Below are 23,429 nucleotides of genomic sequence, written 5' to 3'. Positions count from 1 at the left end.
CAAAGCTGCCATGTTAGACCTGAGCATGTAACATTCCTGTTTGGGTGGTTAATCAACTGTTCACAGTCTCATCTGAAGACATGCAGTGTGTCAGAGTTTGAACTGCTTACAGCCCCACATACAGAGCTTTAATCCAAGGCTGCAGCCTGGAAGCTGCTGTGTCCATCCACCTGCAGGTAAACACAGGCTGTGTGTGAAAGCTGCAGCTTCATCACCAGTGTTACAGAAGGTGTCTTCAGTTAGTGCACAGCTGTGTGATCACGTTTTAGCAGCAATAACAGCACATTAAAACTACTGTGGTTATTTCCCTGGGCTTGGATGAGTGTGTGTGTGTGTGTGTGTGTGTGTGTGTGTGTGTGTGTGTGTGTGTGTGTGTGTGTGTGTGTGTCAGCAGAGACTCCAGATGATGGTGAGCATGGCCATGATGCCATTAAGAACAGCAACTCCATATCCCACGTGGAAGCCACGGTCAGAAGCGTCTCTAGAAGAAGAGAGATATTATTGATTAGTGTTATTTTAATATCAAGAAATTAAATGTACAGTACTGTAAAACTGTCTTACAGTACTGTACATTTAACTCATTCACTGCCATTGACGTCTATAGACGTCAATTACGTTTCCAATGGGAGGGGCTAGAATACAACCTCGGGCAGCTTGTCAGTGAACATCAGACTGCTTGAAATGTATTTTTCACAAAAAGCTCGTTTTCTCCCTTTTTGTGGTCAAAACAGGCATTTTTGGTGGAACCCACCTCTCTTCTACAGCTGATTACTAAAGAATGGAAAATGGTAGAAACAAGCTTTTTTTTTTGGATGGAAGAAGAGAGTCTGTTCTTCATTTTGGTAGGTTCAGCGTTTATATGATCATAACACACAGTTTTCTGTGGCTCTTCAAAAATGAGTAAAAATGCTCAAAAACCCTGGCAGTGAATGAGTTAAGTATAATATAGGGTATAAAAGTATTTCCCTTTTTTTCACATTTGTTAGACTTAAATGTTTCTTAAATAACCAATCGAATAAATACAAATGCAGGTTTTAAATCATTATTTCATTCATTAAGGGGACGAAAGAACACAAAGGCTCGCTGCTTCGGGAACAGCGGATGTCTGTAACTCAGGAGGTTGGTGGTTTGATTCCTCACTGTTTAGATCTACGTGTGAAATATCTCGGGCGAAATACTGAACCCCAGGTTCCTCTCTAATGCATCTGTTGGAGTGTGAAGTCTCCAAAAACAGCAGCAAGTCCACCTCTGAATGGCTCAATAACTAAATGAAGGTTTGGCAGTGACCCAGTCAAAGTCCAGACTGAAACCAGATTGAGACTGTTTGGCCTTAAACAGGCTGTTCATGCTGGAACAAGGGCCAGTTACTTTAGAAGAGTTCAGGGACCAGGTAGATTAGGATAGATTGTCTTAATAAATGAAAACTACACTTGGTATTCACTCAGGTTTTCTTTGTGTAATATTCAAATTTGTTTGATGTGAAGAACAGAAGAGAAAAAACGTGTAAGAAATCAGCATTATAAGGGAGAATTCCTGATTCTTCTGCTCATACAAAGCGTATCCCAGCGTGTTACCTGACGTGGGCCACTGTCCGCAGTGTCGGGAAATCCATACCAGGCTGGAACGAGTCAAGGTAGGTGAGCATCCACGAGAAGACGCAGCAGATGCATCCTACTAATACTGACAGGACCAGGAGACTCCAGAAGCCTGATTACACACAGTGCAGGATCAGGGTTTACAGTTTCTACAGCCTGGATCTCTTCCCTTGTTTTACACAATAAGGGAGAAACCACTGTTGGAGCAACAGCATCGTCCTTGTCACACTGAGTTTGACTGCTTCCACTCCGTACTGATAAAACATGTTTTTGTTTTGGTGTTACAATAAAAACAATATATACAGAAACACAGAACTTTTGGACAGCAGGTGACCCACAGTCTAAATAAACATGTCTATGGCAAAGTTGTTGTTATGTGCATCTCTTTTGTTACTTTAGTAAAGATTAGCTGCTAAGATTTTGCAGAATAATAAGTAATGAAAGCTGCAGCCCTCAGATATTTACACCAGTTACTTTGTACAGTACTTTTCAGAAATGTTGAAACATGGTATTAGAGCTTTCTCTAAGTATATGTGCTGCACATGGAACCAAAGACAGTGTAAACCGAGCATGATGGTGAACACAAGTATCTGGACGGAGCAGTAAATACAGAGCTTATACTTACCGAGCATCTTCTCCTCAGTGCCATCCTCTCCTGTCACCCTCTCTGCCCGCAGCTCTGAAACAATCACAACTTATGCTGACCAACACTTGTTAAAAAGCCAGATCCCATCTGGTCCTGTGCCAGACGAGCACTTTAACAGAGCTCGGAAATAAAAACAAGTTATATATATATATATATATATATATATATATATATATATATATATATATTTTATAATGATATAATAAATATTTGACATGTCAGCAGTTTTCTAAGTAAATATATTTCCTAACATGTTATAAGGTGTTACTGACATGAGATTCTCACCAGCTGTCGGCAACAACCCATCCAGTGCACACATGCAAAGAAATCATCCACAGATGTGCATTTATTCATTATTATGTGCAATAATGAAACATCATTGAACAAATGTATTTAATACTTAAAGCATTTGCTGGTGATGACTGTATTATAAACATGCCTTTGGACTGACCGATCATCCTACAGTAAAAACTGTTTTTTCCTTTTCTGATCCCACTGATCTGATCCTGATTTGCGCGTGCGGTACAGGGCCGCGCGCTTACCTTTGAGTATGGGGTAGATGAGGGCGCAGAGAAACCCGACCGCGGCCACTGCTCCGGCCGAGCCCAGCACCGACAGCGCGACCACGGGCCATGGTTTGGGGCCGTTCCGCCTCGCGCTCCTGGCGGGCTCCTGTCCGAACATGTAACGCTGCTCACGCAAACGAACAAATGAAAACGTCTGCAAATCAAACCTTTTCACAGCCGCGCTCAGCAGAACGAAGCGTTCTTATACACACAGGGACAGTTTGTGAATATACAGACCGATGACATGCTCACAGTGACGACCCGACTGCTTTTAACTTGTACCAGGAACTGCTGATTACATGTTTGAACTTTTCGCTTCCGCACACAAAACTGTCCCCGCGGGGGTTCCGTTGGTGTAGTTTAAACTGCCACAGTTAAATATGTGGAAACAAGCTTAGCTAGGCCACTTACAGTCCTTTAAATATTTTTTTATATATGTTTCTTTTAAATTCAGTTATGGTAAAGTATCAGGCAGAAAGAGCAGTTTACCGTGTTTCACTCTTCACAAAGATTTTGAGTGAGCCTCTCCTAAGACAGCTGGGATAGGCCCCAGCCCACCGGCGAACCTGAACTGGATAAGCGGAAGAGAATGGATGGAAATTTGTATGATTGATTGGCTGATATTAATCTGCACCAGTGACTGTAGAAAGCTCCGACAGTCATTGATCTGCACTGATTGTATGTTGATACGTGTTGGCCTGTTTTATCTGCTGAATTGCTCCAACAATCAACATTTTAATATTTTTATTCTAAACCGAATGCTTTCTCTTTTATTTAATAGAGTTTCCTCGAACAAATGTCCCAAAGATTATAAAGCTCCTCATACATCATAAGCAGTATATTTTGAAGTAGCCGCACAGTTGTATCCGTGAGTCCACAGCAACACCGTTAATCATTTTCATAATGGTCTGAAAGGTACTCTATTATAATATTAATAACAGTAATGATTGGATGCTCTTGTTTCAAGTTGCTTTCAAAAATAAAAAAGAACTGTTGAATTAGTTGTCTTTAAATAAGTACTTAATTAAAACAGTAATATTTTTTAAATTAATTTAAAAAAAATCATAAAAAGGTGTACTCTAACCCTCTTCTGTCTCCTCCCACAATTATGTTTTCTCACGCGCTCTGAATAAATGATTTAATTGGCTGAGCGGCATCGCAGGGATTAGTTACAGTTCACGCCATTGGTCGGTGTGGAAAATAGAATATCAGAATCAGAATCAGAATCAGAATACTTTATTGATCCCTGGGGGAAATTATTTTTTGTTACAGTGCTCCATTTTAAACCAACATTAAGACAAGACAGACAATACGCTAACTAAGAATAGTACAATATATACATATATATACATACATACATACATACATACATACATACATACATACATACATACATACATACATACATACATATGTCACTTATAAATAAATATTTGGAAAAGAAACATGTGTAGCTGTAGCAGCAAACAGTGTGTTAAGTGGATGCGTTGTACAGGGAGATGGCCACAGGCAGGAATGATTTCCTGTGTCGTTCAGTGGTGCTTTTCGGTAATCTCAGTCTCTCACTGAACGAGCTCCTGTGACTGACCAACATGTCATGTCTCCTCCCACAATTATGTTTTCTCACGCGCTCTGAATAAATGATTTAATTGGCTGAGCGGCATCGCAGGGATTAGTTACAGTTCACGCCATTGGTCGGTGTGGAAAATAGAATATTATCATTAGAATAATAGATATAGATAGACACAATAGAATCAGCTTGTCATACTTTAGTAAAAGGCCTGAGTCCGCCTGTGGAGACTCAGGCCTTTTACTAAAACACCACGGGGACGCTTTCTTTTTTTAGCACTTTTATTTTGACAGGTATAGTAAACAAACACTGAATTGATAGCTTTATTTTGAAAACAACAAACCGGAAGAGGTGCTGACGCAGGGTTGTTGCTGACAACGGTCTACGTTGACTTCAGACGCCACAAAGTGAATCGGTTGTAAGAGAGCGGCTGGATTATTACGGTAAAACAAATTTCATGATGCTGTGTTTGGTAGAAACTGAACATGTTAGAAGCACGCGGGGCTCACGCGCTGTGATGCTCGTGCGTTGTTAGTCGGGTGTTGTGGGGCTAATTTGTTGTGATGAGGTCATTTGTTAACACTGCGGTGTTCTGGTTTAGCCCAGCTAAGCGTCGTTTCAGTTACTGGAGCCTCACAGCGTATGAAACGCCATAAAATGTGCATCCGTGTGCCGAATATGGTGAATGCAGCCGAGCCAGCTTGCTAGGCGGTTTGCTAATGCGTTTCGCTGTGTGATAATGACCAGCGAGTGTGGCTGCGTTAGCCTGTTCAGCTTTTCTGAATCCGCAGCTACTGACACTGAAATGTTTCTCCCGCTGAGCCGTTTGGTAAAAGTAAAAGAGGTCAGCTGCTCACTTGTTGCTTTTATCGCTGGACTGCCAGCAGTGAAGGTGTCTGCTCAGCCCGCCAAACTCCGTTCGGGTTTAATGCTCTTCTCTCCTTCCCCCAAAATCATTCGTAGCATTTCCCCAAAGATGACGTCTCACTTCAAAAATGTGCATATATCACACATTATCATGTTATGGTAGTGCATCAGTGTGTTCATAGCTTGCAGTGATGTCCCTTCCACTTACACACTACACTGTATTTTGTAGTTTATCGGTTATGATTGGATTTTACTGGAAAACTTTACATTAGACATTGAAAAATGAGACAGCCTCTGGGTGTAGTTTCATACTGACGCAGAGGTTACAGAATCAGGCTGATGGTGTCTGTGAGCTACACCCTCTGCATAAACTGCCCTGGTGGCAGGTGGAGGTTCTGAATGGCAAACAAAATGCGAAACTATTCTGTTTAAAATAGAGGTGATCAAAAAATGACACGTTCTGCTGTCTTGTGACAGGATAAGCCAACAGTCCTTTTATGGTTGTGCCTTTCTTTCCTCCGGTTGAGCTAATTATTAGGATTGGATCATCTCTGGGCTTTAGAAAGGATTTTAGAAATATTAAAAGTAACCTCAGTACAACCCGGGACACCAGTCACTGACTGCGTGCTTCATATCTGAAAAGCATCGAGGTGATTTTCCTTAAAACTCTGGAGTGCACTGCTCCTATGCTGGACCTGATCACACTGATTGGTCTGGTACTTGTGTGCAGTCACATTAACAGACAGACACATACAGTTTTACAACGTTCAGCCACAGAATGTTTTTAAGTATAGTTGTGGCCTCAGTTATGTTATTATTACTAGCTGCAAAGTTCAGCCTCCTGTGATATTTACCAAACCTGAATGTAAAAGTGACCCTTGCCTGAATTGCCCAGTGTCATCATTTTGACTTCAAGCAGCCAGCAGTGTTAGGTGATCATGCCTGAAAAGGCCTCTAGAGTATAAACATCTTAAAATACATTTTATAAATAAATGTAACCCACCAAGAAGACTGGGGCGAAAGCTGCGTTGACATGAAAGCTGTAGCAGTGATTTCAAACATCAGTGAGTTGCATGCAGGAGATGAAATGAGCTGTTCCTTACACATATGTCATGTCAGAAACAGTGGTTGCTTTTTTGTGGGATTTTTGGTTCCCATTGTTCAGGTTCTTCTTCTTTTTGTGGCGTCCCTCAGGTAAAAAAACGTAAAATGAACTTCCCCAGCTAGAGGTGATTGGAGTTTAAGCTCAGTGTCAGTCTCTGGTCGGCATTAGAAACTGTGGAGTGTGTGTGTGTGTGTGTGTGTGTGTGTGTGTGTGTGTGTGTGTGTGTGTGTGAGAGAGCGAGAGAAATGGAGAGAGGGAATGTTGCTGCTGCTTGCATGTACATGCCAGTATTGTCTTTTTTTTTCTTTTGCATATTTGATGGTGCATGCTGCTGTTAGGGATGAACCCTTTGGTAGTATTTAGACTACTGAAGCTGAAATGCCATAAAAGCATAAAATAAGTAGAGCAGTGTTTCACATGCAGAAATGCTCAGTAATAATACTGTGTCACTCCATGGCTTTTTTCTGCACTAGAGCTTTGCTAGGAATCATTTCCTGAGCCCCTGGAGCAGGCTTTGACTAAACTGCCCTCCTCAGCTGCTCTGCAGTGCTGAGAGAGAAGAGGAATAGAGGGGGCAGGGTGCTGTGCTCGCTGGATGCTTCTGTTAGATGCTCATATGTACACAAAGTGGCCTTTTCTGTGTGTGTATATATGTGTGTGTGTGTGTGTGTGTGTGCGTGCATGCACACATGTGGGTAGTGCAGCACGATCCACAAACAATGCCTCATGCATACATGGTGTTGTGGCTGGATGCACTGCATGGGCAAAGATACACAAGATTCAGCATTGTCATCATTTGTAACATGTGTAACAGAGATCCAAGGTTACAGAGTCACCGTACGTTCTATAGCTAGTAGTTCTTGCTAATGACCTACTAACTACTGCCTGTGGCCATCTCCCTGTACAACGCATCCACTTAACACACTGTTTGCTGCTACAACTACACATGTTTCTTTTCCAAATATTTATTTATAAGTGACTTATGTATGTATGTATGTATATATATGTATATATTGTACTATTCTTAGTTAGCGTATTGTCTGTCTTGTCTTAATGTTGGTTTAAAATGGAGCACTGTAACAAAAAATAATTTCCCCCAGGGATCAATAAAGTATTCTGATTCTGATTCTGAATTCTTTTTCAGTTGTGGTGCAGCAGTGGCATATTAAAACGTTTCAGGGCACCAGCCCTCTAGGACTTGAGTTTGACACCCATGCCCTATCAGATCCAATCCTGAACTAACCTTGTCGACACTAAGGATGCAACTATCTGGTTAAAAAAACCAAGCAAACACAAAGAAAGCTACTTTAAACTGAGCAGAGAGGTGGAAATCAGCTTTCAAGGCTAACCCTTATACCCTGCTCACAAACCGTAGTCCTTGCAGTCCTCCCGGTTGTCTCCCAGTGAAACTCTGCATGCTTTGCGTTCTGGTTCCTCTTCTCCTGACCTCTGACTATTTACACTTGGGCGTCTCCTCCACCATCAGAGTGATGATCCTGAAACTTTAGCATTACATCTTTTCAGTGCTTCTCAGCTTAAAAAGCCAAATAGGCTCAATAAATTAGGCAAATAGCAACAGATCATCCAGTGCAGACAATAGGACTGAATGCCACGAAAGTAAACATTTTGAATCCAGAGCTGTCAGACCTGAAGTGCCTGGAGCGAGCTTACCTGTTTCAGTATGAATGTAACGTGTGAAACTTTGTCATAGAAATAAACTCACAGTCAGGTTTTGTGCCCCTGACCCACTGCTGTGACCTCCATTGGTCTGTTCAGTTTAGGAACTGAATGAAGAGAAAGGAAATGAGGAACCTGTTACTGTTCACATCATCATAAATGTTAACCAACATCCTCCCCGACAGCTGCATGGTTACTGACTGACATGCAGATAGTGTGCAAACAGTTGCTTTTCACTCAGTTTGTCTGTGTGTGTGTTTGGCTGCAGCAATTGGCCGACTGTGTCTGCTGGTTAGTAGCGATATTTATTTAAAGCTACATGCTGTCAGCTAGCATAACATCACAGCTGTGTGTGTACGTGTGTGGGCATGAGAGTAAGAGTGGAGTAAATAGGTGGGGGATGGTAGATAAAAAGGAAGCATGTAGAAAATATGGGCAGTTAATAAGAGAGGAGAGGAGTGATGCAGTCATTAAACTGAGGAAGTGGCTCATGCTGTGTTTGAACCTTATTGTTGGAGCTCCATTTGAAAGTCATCAGACTGATGAATCCTTTCTTCAGATATATCAGATATAAAGCTTTTTTTCTGTTTGCTGAAGCTAAAAAAACAAAAAGCAGGACCAAACTGTGGTGGCACTCTGAGACTAATCAGTCTCTCTGCTGCTGCACGTCTCAGACCACTGTTCAGCGTTTCTGGTTTGTCACCAGTGAAACTGCCTGCTGGGTTAACCCTAGCCACACTAAGAAACTCTCTCAGAAGTAGAGCTGGGCGATATGAGATTTTTTCATATCACGATATGTTTTTTTCATTTCAGGCGATAACGATATCTATCACGATATCAGCCAAATAACTATATTTGTAAGATTTAAATGTGCCGTTGCTCACAAGTCAAATGTGAAATAATCAGCAGCTTGTTTTTATTTAAATATTTATTTCCCATAATAAGTTCAACAGGGTAGATGTACTTAAGGAACATGAGACTTTTTCAGATAAATAAAGGCAAATATTGCAAACTACACAAAAGGCAGCCGCTAAAGCGTTTAAGTTTCAAAATAGAACAAACGAAACAGACTAAATTGTCAATTCCACTTAGAAACAAAATATTAATTCTAAAAATAAATCTTAGTTTGTTTTACAGAAGAACAGACAAAACTGACTAACTTTTGTCAATATCAAATAAACTGAGAACTAAAAGGAAATTCTCAATCTCTCCTTGTTGTATAGCTGAGCTTTTCAAACAGTTTTAACAGTTACTTTAGTCTGACAAAAGCCGAATGACGAATTAGCGCTTCCAGTCAGAGACTGAGGCTACGTCCACACGTACACGGGTATTTTTGAAAACGGAGATTTTCCGTTTTCGTTTTAAAAAAGAATCCCGTCCACACATAAAGGCAGAAATGAAGGAAAACGCTGCTATGAACATGCCAAAGCAGCAGGTGGCGCTAGATTCCTAACCGTGCAGAAATGTTGGCCAATCAGAAGTCTAGAAGCCTCGGTGGGAAAAAGTAAACAAAGCTGGGGCATAGAAGCAGAACCGAGTCGTATGTGTGGACGGACAGTAACTGTGTGTATATGTAAGCATTTAAACACTGCAGAGAGTAGAATTAACAGTATTGTAGAAATTCATTTCACCGAAACAATAACGTGGCGCACAGTGTGACGCATGCACCAGTTTATTGTATTTCCAGTGCACGCTACTCTGTTTTTTGTCAGACTTGAAATAGCCGAAATACCTTCACACTACGGAACTTCTATGGCTCTTCCGTTCGACAATCTCTCCGGCATTGGAACCATCATCTGTTTTCTCTTCGGTCACGCTCGGTTGATTTTTCTAGTCGGTACACTCATTTCCTCCATTACCCGCTGGCTGCTTCCCAAACAAACACACGTGCGGCTTGGCACTTGTGCTGTACGTAACAAGCCACGCGACGTGACGCTGCGGCTGTGATTGGTTCGGCTCTGCGCTACTTAATTTGGATTGGCTGACCTTTTTTTTTTTTTCTTTGAGGACAAGAGCGGCGAGGTCTATCGCGATAGCTTAATTTCTCTATCGAGTAAAAGTTATATCGCGATACATATCGTTATCGTTCTATCGCCCAGCTCTACTCAGAAGAGAATCTCAGCTTCTAGAGTTTTACTTCCTGGTGAAATGAAGGTTAGAAAAAGAAATCAAACAGATTTTTAAAAATCTCAAAAAATGTGTCCCTGATACTGTTCTTGTACACAGATCCATAGCTCCAGAAACAGAAAGCATGCAGGAACTGATGGTAAGTCACCACCTGGAGCATGGCCAAAGCTCCTGAGGGGGAAAAGGTGTCTTCATTTTTCTTGAACTAAAACTACTCAGAGTAACAAAAATCCACTGAGGGTTGGCACACCAGTGACAATAAAATCCCACAGGCTCTTTGTATCACGTACCTGTGGTGAGTGGTCTATTTTTCTCATTAACATCTCCTTCAGCTGTGGGAGCTGTCACTGGGAGAGGTTTGTGCATCAGTCAATATGCCAGCGGATGTTTTATTTATATGAATAAAACATCTGGAGCCCACCTCAGTTACCATGGCGAGAGAATCGGGGTACACCCTGGACAGCTCGCCAGCTAAACTCAGTGCACCTCCTGGAAGTAAAAAAGTACCAAAGCTTTACACAAAATGAAATCATATCAGCGCTGCTTTCGTCTTTACACTCTGCCACAGCTACCTGTAACTTCATCTTTGCAGACAAACAAGTTGTTTTTTCACCTTGTATTTATTTATCAAGATGCAAAATCTAAAGTACTTCATTCATTGGTTACGTGAGGTGAAACTCACATAGTTGTGAGATCTCCTGATATAATGCAGGTGTTGGTGAGTTTAGTGTCTTCCTGCACAGGATGCTGTACATTCTTGTCCATCGTCAGCTCAGACGAGTTGATCAAGTTGATGTTGGGCGATTCATGTCAGCACACATTATGTCGTTTTTCTTGTCTTTCATGCATTCGTCATGCTGCAGTTTGTGGTATGTTTCTATAGGGCTGAAGAAGTTAGTTGTTACTCTGCAGTGCAGATCTATAGTAGTCTTTGCTTGTGGTTTGTCCTTGGTTAACGTCACTTGGCTGAGGCAGATCTAATAAGCCAAAGGAAACTGTACGACCACCTCAGCATCGCTAAGATGTTCTGTGTAACTGTGTACACTCTTTATTTCTGGAGGTGTGATCGGAATAATTAGAGGCTGTGAGAAAGGGATCGCGCAGCATTAGCCTGAAGATTACTGCTGTTGTCTGATGTTATTTAGATGGTGCTGATGCAGCATGTCACCCACTGCAGCAGCATCAATCACTAATGGATTTCATTCTTTCATCTTTTAAACTCAGTCGAGTTGGGTAACAGTGAGTGTGATAAAGGGACAGCGTATTCTGTGGAAGTTCAAATGTCTCGTGTTTCTTAGAAACTTCACGGATGTGACTTCATGTTGCTTCAGTTGTGCAGAAATGTTTGATTTGATCTGGGTCTGATATAATGTCACAGCATCAGGTTCAAACACAGTTTGGCTGAGATGTGCTGACCTGAAGCGTTTTTGTCTCTTGCAGCTTGTGCGTGTATGTTTGAGTGAGCTGAAGAAAGACATCGCTGTGCCGTCTGTGTGTATGTGAGAGCGCACGTGTGTGCGATGTCTTCAGAACTGCTGGTAGATGTGGGCGACGACTCTGCAACGGCGCAGCTAGGACAGCTGAAGCTGACTACCATAGAGGACCAGCAGTGGCCCGCTGACGAGTCTTACCTCAGCAAGTCAGGTGAGAGGGATGTCTGTCCACACCTGCTGATGATGCCATGTTTCAAACGAAGGATTGTAAGAGCTCTGAGCGGCTGGGGTTAATCTTAAAATGTTACATACAAACACATTTACATATGAAGGACTTCATGGTGATGTAATGCTGTGATTGTTGTCTTGTATTAACTGTGTGTGTGTTTCAGAGACAGATGTTTCCCAGCAGTTTGACGCCAGCTCTCCACACCTGCCCTGGGACCACCCTTTCTATGACATTGCCAGACATCAGATCATCGAAGTGGCCGGTCGGTTCTTCAGTCACAGCTGACCTTTCAGTCTGGAAATATATGTTTTTGAAAAGTAAAATCTTGTAGTGGAAGTAACGCGAGTCCATGTCTGCGTCCGTAGGTGATGACAACTTTGGCAGGAAGGTGATCGTGTTTAATGCCTGCAGGATGCCGCCGCAGCACCAGCTGGACCATCATAAGCTGCTGATGTAAGTAGTGACCGCAAACCTTTAGGCTTTGCCAGCGTTTTTGTCATGTGACACGATGTAAGGAGAAGTGGTGGTCTTTGGTCATCACGCTGTATCTAAAGACAGGAAGTGTAGCTGCCTCCACCTGTGTGTGAATGTGAGAGTGAATGAATAGTGGCATTGTACAGCGCTTTGAGGTTCTTGAAAAGCGCTGTATAAATGCGATCCACTAATGTTAAGAGCAAGAACAAGATTTGCATCAGTGACACTGAGAGAAGATTAGTCCCAAAGACCGACAGCTGCTGCTGAAGGATCCGCAGAGCAAGCATTCGAGCCGTGGCTGAGCAGTCAGGTGTCAGTGGTGCTGGAAGTGTTGGTCGGTGGTCACCATTGTTCTACCTGTAGCTTCCACTGTGGGGCCTCTGAGGTGTACGAGTGTCTGACCTGGTCTGCCCCGCCCACTCTCGCCTTCCTGCTGACAGACTGGTTGCTTTTACAAAGAGCAGACTGTGATGGAGGTGATTGTGGTCTTGAAAAAATACGTTTTAAAGGTTATTTTAAAGACTGCCTGATGTTTCCACAGTCGGGGAGTAATCATGTTATGAAATGGTGTATTCACCACTGCCCCAGATAATCATGATTGGAATGAATGGAGAAGGCATGGCTGTGTCTATCTTTGCTGTGTTTGGGTGTAACGAGTGATGCGGTGAACGTAAGGCTGCAGTTTTTAGAAAATGTTCTGAAGGCTCCTTCCTGTAGGGACAGCGTGAAGAGATTCACTCTTTCATCTGGTATGGAAATAGTTGATGCGAAGCCCTCAGGTGCAGTAGTTACTAACCAACAAAGTTATTTGAGCAGGTAAAGATATTTCTGCGTTTACAAAGACTTGCTCATGTTTTTCAGGTATCTCAAAGGAACCCTGGATCAGTATGTGGAGAGTGACTACACTCTGATCTACTTTCACCACGGGCTGACCAGTGAAAACAAACCTTCCCTCAGCTGGGTGCGGGATGCATACAGGGAGTTTGACAGAAAGTAATCTCCAACACATCACTGCACATCTCACTTATCATATTATACCTGTTTACAGCTGGTCCTACTGCTGCTCTTTGCATTTATTAACCGGATCAATGGCTTCTGCAGACTAACCTCTGCCTGTACCGGATGCATCAAAATTCCACACCAGGGTAAACTTATCCCAAAGCCTTCAGGCTGGCACCGTCCACTTCCAACACTGGATGTTTTAAACATCATGACTTTGCATAAAAACCTTTATTTTCTTTTTAAATGTTACTAAGGTTAGACTTGTGCCAGCGTTCTCCTCTTTGAACAGAACAAATGAAGAAAAACAGGGAGTCATTTTTTGTAAGAAAGTAATTTCTCTGTACTTCCTGTGAGCACCATAGTCCACAGAGGAAGTACAGACAGGACGAGTCGAGGAGAAAGGAGCCGCGCTGCACACGTGAGAAGCTCTGACTGTTTGTTTTCCCCTCACTTCTGTATTTAAGCAGAGGTGCACAGTGTGCATCCACTGATATGGTACTGGTTTTTCTCTTGAATGCAGTGGAAACAAATACTGTGTGCAGTGTTTCATAAACTGCACAGTTACAGTAACATGTGCGGATGGCTTCAGCCATGTTCCCACTATTCAAAATAGCGAAGGAGCTGAGCCCTGCTTTTGTCTTTAATCACTTTCACCCAGTTAATTTGCACTTTGCACAGCAGCGGGCGAGCACACCCACACAGCCATTCAGTTTGGCTGATAAAGATAAAAGCAGGTCTCCAGTTACATGTCCTCGCATTATTTTCACCAGCTCATCGCTGACAGCACAGGATTCAGCCCCTCAGCAGTGCTGGTTGCCTGTGTAACCTGTGGACAGCAGATTCCACAGATGCTGTCACGTTTCTGTGTATGCTCTTGTAATCGTTGTATCAAACGTGTGTTAGCACACCTTGTGAGAACATGTGATGTGTTTGCAGGTACAAGAAGAACATCAAGGCCCTGTACATCGTCCATCCCACCATGTTCATCAAGACTCTGCTGATCCTCTTCAAACCAATTATAAGGTTAGTTTCTGGTTTCAGGGATTTTTAAAGGACCATTATGCGCAGCCCCCGTGCACATACACACAGTTTTGTGCTGATTTTGTTACAAAGCGAGGCGACTGTTGGGATTTGGTGCTGTATAAATAAAACTGAATAAGGGGGTGGGTGGGGCCTGCATCACTCTGTGATCCACTTCCTGTTGATATAGGGAGAAATCTGACGACTGATCGTTGCAGCTGTGGCGTCCTGTTACAGTACGGCCCACTCTTTGACGGATGCACGGTTATAACACGTGGTTACGGCTCGATTTTATGCAGCTGTGGCTGTCAGACTTCAAACGCCTGACTTCAAAGGTTCAGAGAGGGTGACCCAGTACTTGAACTTATTATCCTTGCTATGATGGAAAAGCCGTCTGTACTTGGAGCAACCAGTTTTAAAGTGCAACTTGATGTCAGTCAGATTTTTAATCCCTCATTGATTTTATGACATTTTCTAGGATTTTTTTATATGCTTGATGTCGGGTCAGGTGCTGCTAATATAATCTGCCTAACGGGCAGCCATGGGTACCACACGGCATTATGTACTCCAGCATTACTCCTGTGGATTGTGGGTAAACACAGACTCCACTAATGCTAAATGCTGATGAGCATGTTCCCTCAGTAAGCACAGTACAGTACAGTACAGTAGTGTCACATCAGTGTGCTTATGTGAGCTGATATCATTACACGAGTCCTTCCTGCGGTTTTCAAGAGACGTGTTCATTTAAAAAGGAAGCACATGATTAATGAATGTGAATTTTGGGCCATTGTAACTAACATTGACAGAGCTTGAGCAGCATCTAGTGGCAGCAGTAGAAAACTGCAGCCATAAATGTGTCTGAAGTTCCTGCTTCAGGTTTGGTTCTTACTGGATACCAGTTTTATTTAAATGGCAACAAATCCCAACAACAGTCGAGGTGCTTTATACTGTACACATCATCTTGTAGCTATGCCAACAGAGAGTGTCACAGTGCTGCAGCTGGAAGCAAGAACCACTCGCTTAACTTTGTAAGCTTTGTTCTCTCCATCCAACAGGAACATTTTTATGTAAGTCGCTGATGAAACAGTGTGACACTGAGCCTACCGCTAACCTTTAGACCGCCTCTGTTCAAGAAACAGAAAAAATAGCCGGTCATTTTGGGGGAATTATGATTACATAATTCCCCGTAGACGGACTCGTCGGTGAGTCGCTTGTTGCTGTTTTCCTTGGCGTATGAAGCGTTCCAGGAAGTGCACAAACGTCTTTAAATACTCTGACCAAACCAGAGGTTTTCTGTTGTATTAATCACATATTTAATCATTTCACATTAGTAATAGTAATGTCACTGTCTCACTGCATGTTCACTGCAGAGTATGCTCTACACACACAGTGAGGCCATTGTAACGGGAGACGCTAAGCAGATAGTGGGACTCCTTCCCCTTATCAGGGATGTAAATATTCAGGTGACGGGAGGAGCCCCTGTGAGAGGGGCCAGCATGTGAGAGTTGTGGCTTGTTCTTTGTTTGTATAAGAGTTCAGGGAGGTGTCCGTCCTCAGAACACTGTTGTTTGATCTGAACGTTTTCTCCACATTGCAACGTGTTAACTAAACCACTTCAAAACGAGCTCGCTGGGTTGTTGTTAAAATGTCCATAACAAGGTGCGCACATCATGTGCTACTTGCTACTTTCACTTTGTTACATTTCTGTTTTCATGGTTATAAAAAGTCTGAACCATCATCATTGCTGCTCACAGATCAACCACTCGAGTTTTCTCTCTCTCAGCTTTAAGTTTGGCAGGAAGATCAACTATGTGAGCTATCTGAGTGAGCTGGAGGATGTGGTCAAGTGTGATCAGCTGGTCATTCCTTCCCGCGTCAGAGAGTAAGTGTTCCTGCCAAACTTCAGATGTGTGCCTTTCATTCAGTCTTCTCATTGCGTGATGCCAGCAGCACGTTTCACTGAGGGTTAAATGCCGCCTCCGTCTTATTATCCGTGTGCATGAGAAGTGAGTGTTGAAAGTGTTTGACCTCCTTGAGAGTGGCGTGTTGGAGCAAACACAGGAAGTGGGATGGTATTATCTTACTGAAAGTGGCTTCATCACAATCCAAATAACCGTGCAGTGCACCCTGATGTAGCCACACTGGCACAGCTGCTGGTTTCCCAGCTGTGTGCCGACTCCTTGTGCTCCACGCTAAACGAGCTGGAGGTGAGAGAGTGCAATTTGTGAGTCGTGTGCTGGTTTACAGCCCGCTCTCTTGGGTTTTTCTTACCAGCAGAGTTTTTACATTCAAACATTTTCCCTCTCCATCTTGGCTTTCTGAATCTAAAGTCAGCATGCATTTGTTTTTTTTCAGGAAACAATGACAAATCTCAGTTTCCACATATTATTGTCACTTTAAGCATCATCATTGCATCCTGTTCCATGTGCGTCTTCTTTGGAAATGCCCTCTGCACTGAGTACTGTCAATCTTTTCATTTGATTTGGGAATGCTTCCTGTGGTTGTTCTGCTCATGCACAATGCATCTTAAAAGGTGCCACTGATGGAGTTTATTCACTGCTGTGCTGCTTCCATTCTGTGGTTTAGGCAAACATTCAGGCACAAATAGTGAAGCCCTGTGTTACTTTTTAAAATCTCCCGTTGTCTCTGTGCCAGGTATGACAACAAATTAAGAGCATCTCTGAAACCCACCACACAGCCCCCCATGTCTCCTCCTCACAGCCCTCCTCTCCCCAGCCAGGTGTTTGGTGTGCCACTAACGCTGTAAGTGCTGATTCTGTAGTTGGAGAGAGACACAGCCCTGTGAGAGAAGCTTCCAGATAAAGGAAAAAACCTTTGAATCTGCTTGTTGTTTTAATGTGTGCGTGTCAGGCTCAGACAGAGGGATCCAGATGGCGATCCAGTTCCTGTGGTGATGAGAGACACCGTTGGCTTCCTGTCAGAGCAAGGTAACAAACAGAACACCTGAGCGAACTCCTCCCTGAGCTGTGCCTGCAAGGAGCACACACGGCTGCCTCACCTGTGCTTTTACTGGCTCACATCACTGTAATTAAAGCCTGCTGCACACACACAGGTGACTTTATACCTGTGCTGTGCTCTGATGCAGACTCAGGCTGTGCCTCGTTATGTCTGAAAGAAACACTTTTCTTTCTTTTTCACTGTGTGTGTGTGCGCGTCTGTGTGTGCGTCAGGCTTGGAGATTGAGGGCATCTTCAGACGATCTGCCAACGTGACTCTGGTGAAGGAGGTCCAGCTCAGGTACAACTCAGGTATGAGCTCTGACCGCCCTGTGATGCTGAAATTCCCTGCTGTAGACTCATGATGGAGGAGTCCCCTCCACCTGCTGTGTGACGTCAGTTATGATCCTCTGTGTTATGGATGGTTCTGTAAACACCAGTTAGGCTGCAGGTGTTTATGTGCAGAGGGCCTGGTTTCTTCCACGTTAGAGCAGGGTTGGGACGCTCGTCTCTTCTCTCGGGTTTTCTTCTGTTCTCATTGAACTCGTGTGTTTGCAGGTGCGACAGTGAACCTCAGAGAGATGGAAGATGTGCACCTGGCTGCTGTCATCCTGAAAACATTCCTGAGGGAACTCCCCGAGCCTCTGCTCACCTATCAGCTCTACAATGACATTGTCAACTTTGCCTGTAAGTACGGTTAGAGGAGTCTCAGCTTGTACCTGTGTGACTGTGTGAAGCCCACACCCCCACCTGCCCTACACCAGATGAACAGTCTGCCTCAGCAGTTCACCTGATGACTGTGTTTGTTCCAGCTGTGTCCAGTGAGAGTCAGGTGACAGTAATGAAGACGCTGGTAGAGTCACTGCCGGAGGAAAACTACGCATCGCTGCGATACCTCATCACATTTCTGGCACAGGTACAGCTGATGGTCTGCACATCCCGCTGATCACAAAATATCATCTCTGTCTGTTACAACAGCATCCTGTGTGTGTGTGTTTAGGTATCGGCCAACAGTGAGGTGAATAAGATGACCAACAGTAACCTGGCTGTGGTCTTTGGTCCCAATCTGCTCTGGGGGCGGGACAACGCCATGTCGCTCAGCGCCATTGGACCAATCAATAACTTCACGAGAACCCTGCTGGACCAGCAGCATCTGGTGTTTGCCTAATGTCCAGCCCTCTGCTCTGAGCTCTTTCTGCCAATGTGAAACGCCGCCGAGACCCTCCTTCCCTGCAGCATTTAGCCTTTAGCTTACCTTAGGAGCATCATCAAAGTACTCAGACAGGCCTGACTGTCTCTTACATGCCGCGCACATTTAAAAAGATTCAGTGGACCAAGTTATTTGTGTGTCTCCGGTCGTTCTGAGCGTCCTGTTATTATGTCTGGCAACTTCTGGCATTTCTATTTGACTCCAAGCATGAAAACAAGTGGAAACAGCACACGTGTTAGAGCTCAGGCAAATAAAAATAATGTGAGCAAAAAATAACAGAAAACACTACAAAATGCAACCGATGGTAAACAAGAAAGATCCAGATCCCCAGTTTTGTTACAGCGTTAAATTAGAGGCTGTTCACGTATCACAGCATGAAACGCTGCGGCCCTGATACCACCTGCGTGAGTGGTGCTCCACTGTGAGCCGTGATAACTCTCGACATCACTTTGCATCATGAAATCCCACAAACACGTCACGAGTACAGATACAGACGTGCACGTTTCCCTTCCTTTAAGTCAGTGTAGTGCTTCCAGCAGTCTCCACGAGCACAACAAGAATCTGAACGATGACGTGAAGTCGTTTCATGCGGGTCTCAGGCCGGCACACTATAAAGAGCTGCAACACTGGGGGAGGGGGACATAAAAGCTCTCATAAATCTGAAATCACTACATGTGTGTGAATGCAGGGCTAGTCATTTGCTGCCATGTGCTTCTCTACCACCCCGAACTGCTCCGTCCATGCCTCCGTCACTCCTACCTGCACGTGTTCATATCTATATTCAGCCCTGTATCGCTGCCCTGCTTCAACAGCGGCTGGTTTGCATCTTTTATCTCTGTCAGTAGCAGCTGGTCGTGTTGTTTTCTATGTAGTGCCAAAAAGGCGTTTCACCTGTGTTACCAAATGTTCTTTAGATTCTGATTCTGCGCTAAAGAGAGGGCTGATGAGGAGAGTGGGGGCGTGACTCGGGTTTACGTCAGAATGGTGAACTCGGTACCGAACTTTGTGGACAATCTATGAAATGCTGTACTTGGAGTGGCAGAAACCAGCCACAGCTGTGCACGTGGAGTCTTTCTCTTCCTTTATATGAATTTTACTAATAGCAGTGTCATTTGGACCTGTAGCTGGTGTCCCGGGTAAACGGCACACTACAAAAGTGTGCTGAGTGACGGCTTCACACTCGGCACTCTGCGGGTTTGGTGACAAAGTGTAGATGTGACTGCGCTCCCTGGAGTGACGCCGTTGTTGTTTAAATTACAGGGAGACGGTCGGTACGTCGGGCATGTGGTGGACTCCCACAGGCCAGCGTCTCTGCTGCCCTCTGTGTGACTGATTGTGCGAGCAGACGTGATGTGTGCTCATACAATCAGTAATAATATAAGTTGTAATGGATTCATGTTTTCATTTGTAGCAGCATCACTTCAGTGTACATAATGAATGATTTTGGGTGTCTGATTTCCTGTGATTGTCCCAAATTTAATTAAGTAGAAGTACCTGATACTGAGTCTTACTCTGTGTACCGTTTCAGGCTTTGAACTACAGGAGTCTGTCCAAGTTATGTGCTGGTTTTTGGCTCGGTGTTTGTGGCTCGGTGTTTGTGGCGCAGTGCCGTGGTGTGCTGCACATAATCCACACTGAGCAGTGCAGTTAACAGACCCCACACGCCTCAGAGGGCACCGGGGCTCCAGGCCAGCTGTTCGTCCATTTGTTTGTTGAGTATTAATGTAGGATATAGACGCATTAGATCAGAGCTGTCTAGGATGAAACACACCCTTTGGCCAATCACAAGCCAGTATTCCTTTTAGCTCTTGTGTTTTCTTTTAGTCACCACAGGTCTTTAGGAGCAGGCGTATGAGGAGCATGCAGCAGGAGTGTAACCCGTCAGAATCGGCTTGTACTCTCTCCTCTGTAGTGAGAGAGGAAAGTGTGAACCCTTTGAAATGATTTAGTTCTTCCTAAACCCAAAGATGAATCAGTCCCTTATAGAGTGCAGCCAACACGAGCGGTGGTTGCTCGGTGTGATTGTTTGAGCAGCTCACAGCCTCCTGTTAGGTGAGCAGCAGCCCCCGTCCTCGGCTTTTTGAGCGCAGGCACTGGATGCACACAGGTGACTGTGGGCTCTCGCAGAGGTTCCCGGGTGCAACTGTATGGCCTCCCAAAAGCTGCATTGTGTTCTCATTTATCTCACGGTTCAGCAGTGATGCACAGACGCTGTGGGGAGTTGGTTGGGATGTCTTTGCTGTTGAGGGTTTCACAGCCTCCAGCACAGCTACAACTTTCCTTAATGAGGGTTTTAATTTCTGTGGCTAAATGAGAACTGTGTGGCCGTAACCGAGGCCTTAAGCTTCCTGCTGCATTTATCATTGCTCATGTTCTTTCCTGTAATAATCACCTGTGATTCCTGAGAAGAACATTATTTCTGCAAGTCTCAGTTTCTGTCCTCAGTCTGTTTCCAGAGTCTTCGTGTAAAGGACAGCCTCACAGTGATTACAGCAGTCAGCACCTGCAGTAGTTACCTTTGACACGTTGTCTCTTTCCTTTAGTCAGCCAGTTTCTAAAGACTCAAAACAAGCTGTTCAACTAGATGTCTTTCATTGCAACAAACTATCAGTGGGTAAATATTGGTGTTGTGGTGTTCCTGTAACGATGTGACTGAAAAGCACCAAAACAGTCAGAATTTCAGTTTGACTGAAGCTGAGAGCAAAAACGACAACAAAAAGTGTTTACCTGTTTTAATGCCACAGTGACGTGGGTGTGTGTTTGTGTGTACCAGTGCAGATGGGTTTCACTGCAGACGAGGGCTGCGTGCGTGAATGTTGTCAGGTGGTGGCATCTCCGTTTTTTAATGGTGTGACGTAGTGAGACAGACCTTCCTGTTTGATTGTGAGTCATCTTTGATCTGTGAAACACAAAAAGAGCGAGCCAAGCAGTTTCTCTGAATCACAAAAGCTAGTGGAGATGCACTTTTTAAATAGTCTGTGTGTGTTTGTGCGTGCTCGTGCCTTATTTGTTTCCCCCGCGTGGTCATGTGATTAGCCATCTAAGTGCCAGTGTGATCATTCTGCCATAGATTAAATAAGACGGGGTGCGTTCAACAAAGCTCTGGTGTTTGCTGGTGTTCAGAGCAGCCTGTGACGCGTGCGGCGTGGCCCCCACCCAAACGCTGACTTTGTTGAGAGCAGCTCAGCTGTAATGGGCGACGGCAGACTTGAGGATTTGTCTTCGTTACAAAATCGAGCTCGAGTCTGAGCTTCGAGTGTAAACCCACTCGTCTGATCTTCTTCTCACAAAACTCGGTTTAGTTTCGTTTTCAGGTTTTAAGACGGCGTAGCTGAAAGTCACCAGGTGAGCGAGACGGGTAAAAACGCTTCCTTTTCTAACCCCACTGTAAAGCTGTCAGCTGTGTCCCGTGTTCCTTTCCCGAAACGCTGATTCTTCTCAACTCTGCTGATCCGTTACAGCCTCTCTAATCTATGGGTCTTTGTACTGTAACTGTTGTCATGGTGACAGTGAACTTCTCTAAGGGAGAAATTCATTGGTTCCCAGGCTGATTTATTGTTACTTAGTGACCTTATTTTCTTAACTCCTTTTTTTCATCCTCTTTTGATATGTTGTGGATCTCAGTCTTATACATGTGTGATATAAATGGTGATATCCTGTAATGTTAATGTGTGCAAACAATAAAGAAATGATGAATGAAAGCTGGGGCTCTGCTCTTTGATCATTTTCATACTCAGCCAAGCTCAGTATAATACCCGAACTACAGTCTGCATTAGTATTTATTCATACAGATGATACATATTAATGTATCATAAATGCATTAATGAGACTGCCTGTTTGAGGCAGCGCTCCATATCGATGTGCCTTCAACTGTAAGCGGCAGGTTTCCCCAGTCTTATAAACTGCACATTTGCATAAGGCTGGAAACCTGCAGTCAGCTGAGACTGAGGACGTCACCTGGATGAGTGACGATATGAACAGAATCAACCTCTGCAGATTTACTATAAATGCACATTTAGACACTTTGTCTTGCACTAAGATTTGCACGTGTTCATTTTAAAGGCTTCGGTTCATTGGTTCCTGTATCTTACCCTAATTAAAAATCTAATCTAATTCGACTAAATCCACTGAGCTAGAGCAATGAAAAAAATGCCGTTTTGGAACATAGAAGACATTTACACTTGGACCAACACAAGAAAGAAAACCTGCTCGGCCTCTGTGCTGTCAGACTGATCGGGTTAAAGCTGTTGATATTATTATAACTACATGCAACATTAATATTAATGTCATTGCAACAGTCAGCTCATCAGAGCTCAAATACAGGCATGCAGCCTGGTGCCAGATGTTTTTTACAGACGTCATTTAGTGTACGGATTTAGATTTTGGTACATGGTCATTTGGAGCTTTTTACGTCCAATCAGATGTCCCCATCTGATGATTTGAGCTCTCTGCTGAAGACTGAATTTAAAGACACTTCTGACTCACTAAAGCCAACCAGTCCATGTGTCACGGACACGCAGGACACTCCCACAGAAACTGTGAGCGTTCCTCAGCAGAGTTCCTGACCTGCTGCCCCCTGCTGTGACCCTGTGAGTCATGCTTGGTTTATTCCAGCGGCTTTACTCACTAACACGACTCGTTTACTGGATTTCTCAATGGCACCACACTCAAACTGTTTCTGTTTTAATAGCAAATTTTAAAGATGATTTCATGCCACTGATTATACTTTTCAACATTTTGGGTAATGTGGGACAATTATGAACAAATTATAAATTACATACATATACAGATGTACACATACGAGTCCTGCTAACAGATGCTGGAGCGTCTGAAGCTGGGAATCACTCAGGGTGTGAAGATCGATACTTCACCTGACAAGACGATTTGTGGAAACCATCTTTGTTTGGCTGTATTTTCCTAACTATACTCAAATAAAACTCAGAGTACCAGT

At 43.8% G+C, this 23,429-nt stretch overlaps 2 protein-coding genes across 4 annotated transcripts; one reads left to right on the top strand and one right to left on the bottom strand.

The window, feature by feature from the left end:
• Window positions 1-300: 300 nt before the first annotated feature.
• Window positions 301-3,364, bottom strand: arl6ip6 (ADP-ribosylation factor-like 6 interacting protein 6). Of its 2 annotated transcripts, none has more exons than XM_080877914.1 (5): window positions 3,297-3,364; window positions 2,784-2,931; window positions 2,221-2,274; window positions 1,575-1,707; window positions 301-481 (listed from the first exon to the last, which is right to left on the bottom strand). In XM_080877914.1, the coding sequence occupies exons 2-5, from the start codon at window positions 2,923-2,925 to the stop codon at window positions 388-390; spliced, it is 423 nt and encodes a 140-aa protein (XP_080734040.1). In that variant the 5' UTR covers window positions 2,926-2,931; window positions 3,297-3,364; the 3' UTR covers window positions 301-387. The 2 variants fall into 2 exon arrangements, with proteins under 2 accessions (XP_080734040.1, XP_080734039.1); XM_080877913.1 differs by lacking the exon at window positions 3,297-3,364 and adding an exon at window positions 3,045-3,228.
• A 1,327-nt stretch (window positions 3,365-4,691) lies between these two features.
• Window positions 4,692-22,179, top strand: arhgap1 (Rho GTPase activating protein 1). 2 transcript variants are annotated; one of them, XM_080877899.1, is made up of 13 exons: window positions 4,692-4,820; window positions 11,594-11,797; window positions 11,985-12,077; window positions 12,181-12,268; window positions 13,151-13,282; window positions 14,228-14,314; window positions 16,095-16,193; window positions 16,967-17,074; window positions 17,183-17,259; window positions 17,503-17,580; window positions 17,827-17,955; window positions 18,081-18,184; window positions 18,269-22,179. In XM_080877899.1, the coding sequence occupies exons 2-13, from the start codon at window positions 11,674-11,676 to the stop codon at window positions 18,434-18,436; spliced, it is 1,287 nt and encodes a 428-aa protein (XP_080734025.1). In that variant the 5' UTR covers window positions 4,692-4,820; window positions 11,594-11,673; the 3' UTR covers window positions 18,437-22,179. The 2 variants fall into 2 exon arrangements, with proteins under 2 accessions (XP_080734025.1, XP_080734024.1); XM_080877898.1 differs by having other exon boundaries at window positions 11,979-12,077.
• Window positions 22,180-23,429: the final 1,250 nt, after the last annotated feature.

Source organism: Rhamphochromis sp. 'chilingali', assembly GCF_963969265.1.
Source record: "Rhamphochromis sp. 'chilingali' genome assembly, chromosome: 3".
In the NCBI taxonomy this organism is placed as follows: Eukaryota; Metazoa; Chordata; class Actinopteri; order Cichliformes; family Cichlidae; genus Rhamphochromis; species Rhamphochromis sp. 'chilingali'.
Note: the sequence above shows the minus strand (reverse complement) of the source record. Positions and strands in the feature narration are given on the sequence as shown.